Source organism: Cyprinodon variegatus, unplaced genomic scaffold (genome assembly GCF_000732505.1).
Source record: "Cyprinodon variegatus isolate N-32 unplaced genomic scaffold, C_variegatus-1.0 Scaffold992, whole genome shotgun sequence".
Classification (NCBI taxonomy): domain Eukaryota; kingdom Metazoa; phylum Chordata; class Actinopteri; order Cyprinodontiformes; family Cyprinodontidae; genus Cyprinodon; species Cyprinodon variegatus.
Genome location: NW_015151445.1, coordinates 34,454 through 36,843, shown reverse-complemented (window position 1 = coordinate 36,843; position 2,390 = coordinate 34,454). Strand labels below are relative to the sequence as shown.

The 2,390-nt window shown below is 44.6% G+C and overlaps 1 protein-coding gene across 1 annotated transcript in view; it reads right to left on the bottom strand.

Annotated features, from left to right (window-relative positions):
* Nucleotides 1-2,390, bottom strand: part of LOC107100605 (la-related protein 4B-like) — an 11,949-nt gene that overhangs the window by 6,544 nt on the left and 3,015 nt on the right. The window contains exons 7-9 of the mRNA XM_015399154.1: nucleotides 1,409-1,681; nucleotides 1,257-1,318; nucleotides 986-1,180 (exon numbers count right to left, since the gene is read on the bottom strand). Coding sequence (XP_015254640.1) covers nucleotides 986-1,180; nucleotides 1,257-1,318; nucleotides 1,409-1,681 — 530 coding nt within the window. The remainder of the gene's footprint in view (nucleotides 1-985; nucleotides 1,181-1,256; nucleotides 1,319-1,408; nucleotides 1,682-2,390) is intronic.

The window sequence follows — 2,390 nt, the reverse complement described above, 5'->3', positions numbered from 1 at the left end:
CAAACATATATTTTCTGTTGCAAAAGGAAGAAAATCGATTTAAGTTTGAATATGTCCGCAGGGTACATTTAAAGTTACCTCACCTTCCTAAACCCAGTCTGATTGTATGATCTGATTCGAATGTCTCTGTAAAGAGCTTTGAGATGACGTGTTGGGAATTTGCTCTGTAGAAATATATAAATGTTTGGGTTAGATTAAATCATGTTTTTTTCCTGGCTGAGTTTGGACCTTATTTCAACTCTGCAAGAGAGATGAATTTGTTCTATGAGAATAAACGGTTTTCCTTTTAGAGGAGTTTGTGTCCATCTTAAATCAAAACCTTAGCTGGGTTTGAATCTGTTATGGTTCTCCCCTTTTGGGACTCTGAGTTTTTAGTTTTCAGTTATCAGTTGTTCTGTTTTGTTGATCTTCGTTTTATTTTCCATTATATTCAAGCATTCTTAAGTTACTCTCTGTTGCCCCCTTGTGCTTGTTTCCTTTCCCCTTGGCTTCCTTCTAGTCAGTTCCACTCACACCTGCTCCTAATTCAGCTCACTTTGTTCTGTTCCCCTTATATACTCCACCTCAGCCTCCTGATCTCTGCATTTGGGTCCTCAAAACCTCCCCCCCATTGTGACAGAATCCCTCAGCAGCTTCTCTTACATTAGGACAGATAAAGAGCAGGAGCAGCATGATTCTCTGTTACTCTCCAGCTGTAAGGTTGCATTAGAACCTTAGCCAGGCATCCCCAAAGTCGGTCCAAAGCAGTGAAACCTCTAAAACCTGCAGGACAGCGGCCCTCGAGGACCGACTTTGGGGATTCCTGACCATAACTATTGAACAGGTCAGGAGTCCAGCTGTCCTCACGCCTGCTGTTTAGCTTTGGTTTGCAGTGATCTAAAAACTGAACTAAATGGAGCTTTAAAATAACTGACATCCTTTAAAAAAGGGTTCAGGACGTGTGGTTTTACAACAGCACACAGAAAAAAGCGTCATGTCGTGTTACCTTCCCTGGTCAGAAAAAGTCGTTAGAACCTGTTTGTTGGGTTCTGATCGCCTCCCCTGGTTCTGTTGACGCAGCCTCCCTCTCTGCCAACCATGTCCCTTCTTCTGGAAGGGAGAGGGATCGTAACCTTCAGACGGCTGCTCTGAGGGTTGTGAATCCTCACCATGTCCATCTTTCAGACACCTGGAGCCTCTCCTGCAGGTCAGACAGCAGAAACACCCGGCTAACATGATGGTCTCAGAAACGGACAGCTGCTAGAAGATGGCAGTACCTCTGCTTTTGTTCTGTTTGCATTCTGCATGTAGGAGGGTCTGGAAATCCATCCATCGCTAACTGAGACTGCAGGCATGACCCGATCAGTACCATAGAGACACAAACACAAAACAGAGGGGTCCAGGTCATGAACCACGGTTCTGCTCTCACCTCAGTGATCTCCTGGTATCCATCTGTAGCGCCGGTCCACTCCTGGTGGGTTGGCTCAAGCGTAGTCTGTGTGGAGGCCTGCTGAAGGCAGGATGGGTCGAACATTGTCGGTGGAAAGTAGGACCAGTAATGTTTGCTGCACGGCTCCAGCCGAACGGGCATTGATACGTTTTTAGGAACGTGGGAGGCGATGGGTATGGTTTTGGTCTTTATCCTGGCCATGATGGGCTTCCCCTGGAAGACGCAGACTTCCTCTCTGAGGTACCTGTAGGCCTGAAGGAGCGTTTACTGTCTCAAGCTGCTGACAGGAACTACCAGCCACATGTTGATTTGTACAGTCTTTTCTATACTCGGACATTAAAGCCACTGACTTTAAAGCAAAAAGTAGATTAGCTGGTTAAATAGAAGCTGGAGCAGTTGGATTAGATGAACGCTAATGAGAAACTGGGAAGAGCTAAGCAGGTGAATGAAATGACTAATGAAGCCAGTGCCAAGATCACAACAGGACCAAGTTCAGGCTGGGAGGTTCACCCTACAGCTGCACAACCCACCTGAACATCCAGCCTGAGCAACCATGGATGGTTTAGTCCCGGACTGTCCAACTCCAGTCATCAGGAGCCGCTTTTCTGCATGTTTCTAATGCATCAATTCCTGCTGAATTACCTCCTCAGTTTAAAGTCCTGGTAATTAAGCCTTTTTTTTCTTTTGGGTTTGATCAATCAGGTAAGGATCTAAAACATGCAGGACACCAACTGTTGATGACTGGAGCTGGATGCCATGCTGAAAAATTTACCATAGTCCAGCTTTAAACCCAGTTGTATATGTGGTAAGTTAGGGTTGGAAATATTGAAATAAATCCAAGATTTATCAACATAAAACCATAACAGAGCACTTAGACTAAATCTTTAAAATCCTCTATTTGGGTACATTGAAGTGTTTATGCTCTTGTTGTTAAATAACTAGACTGTATTTGTAATGACCA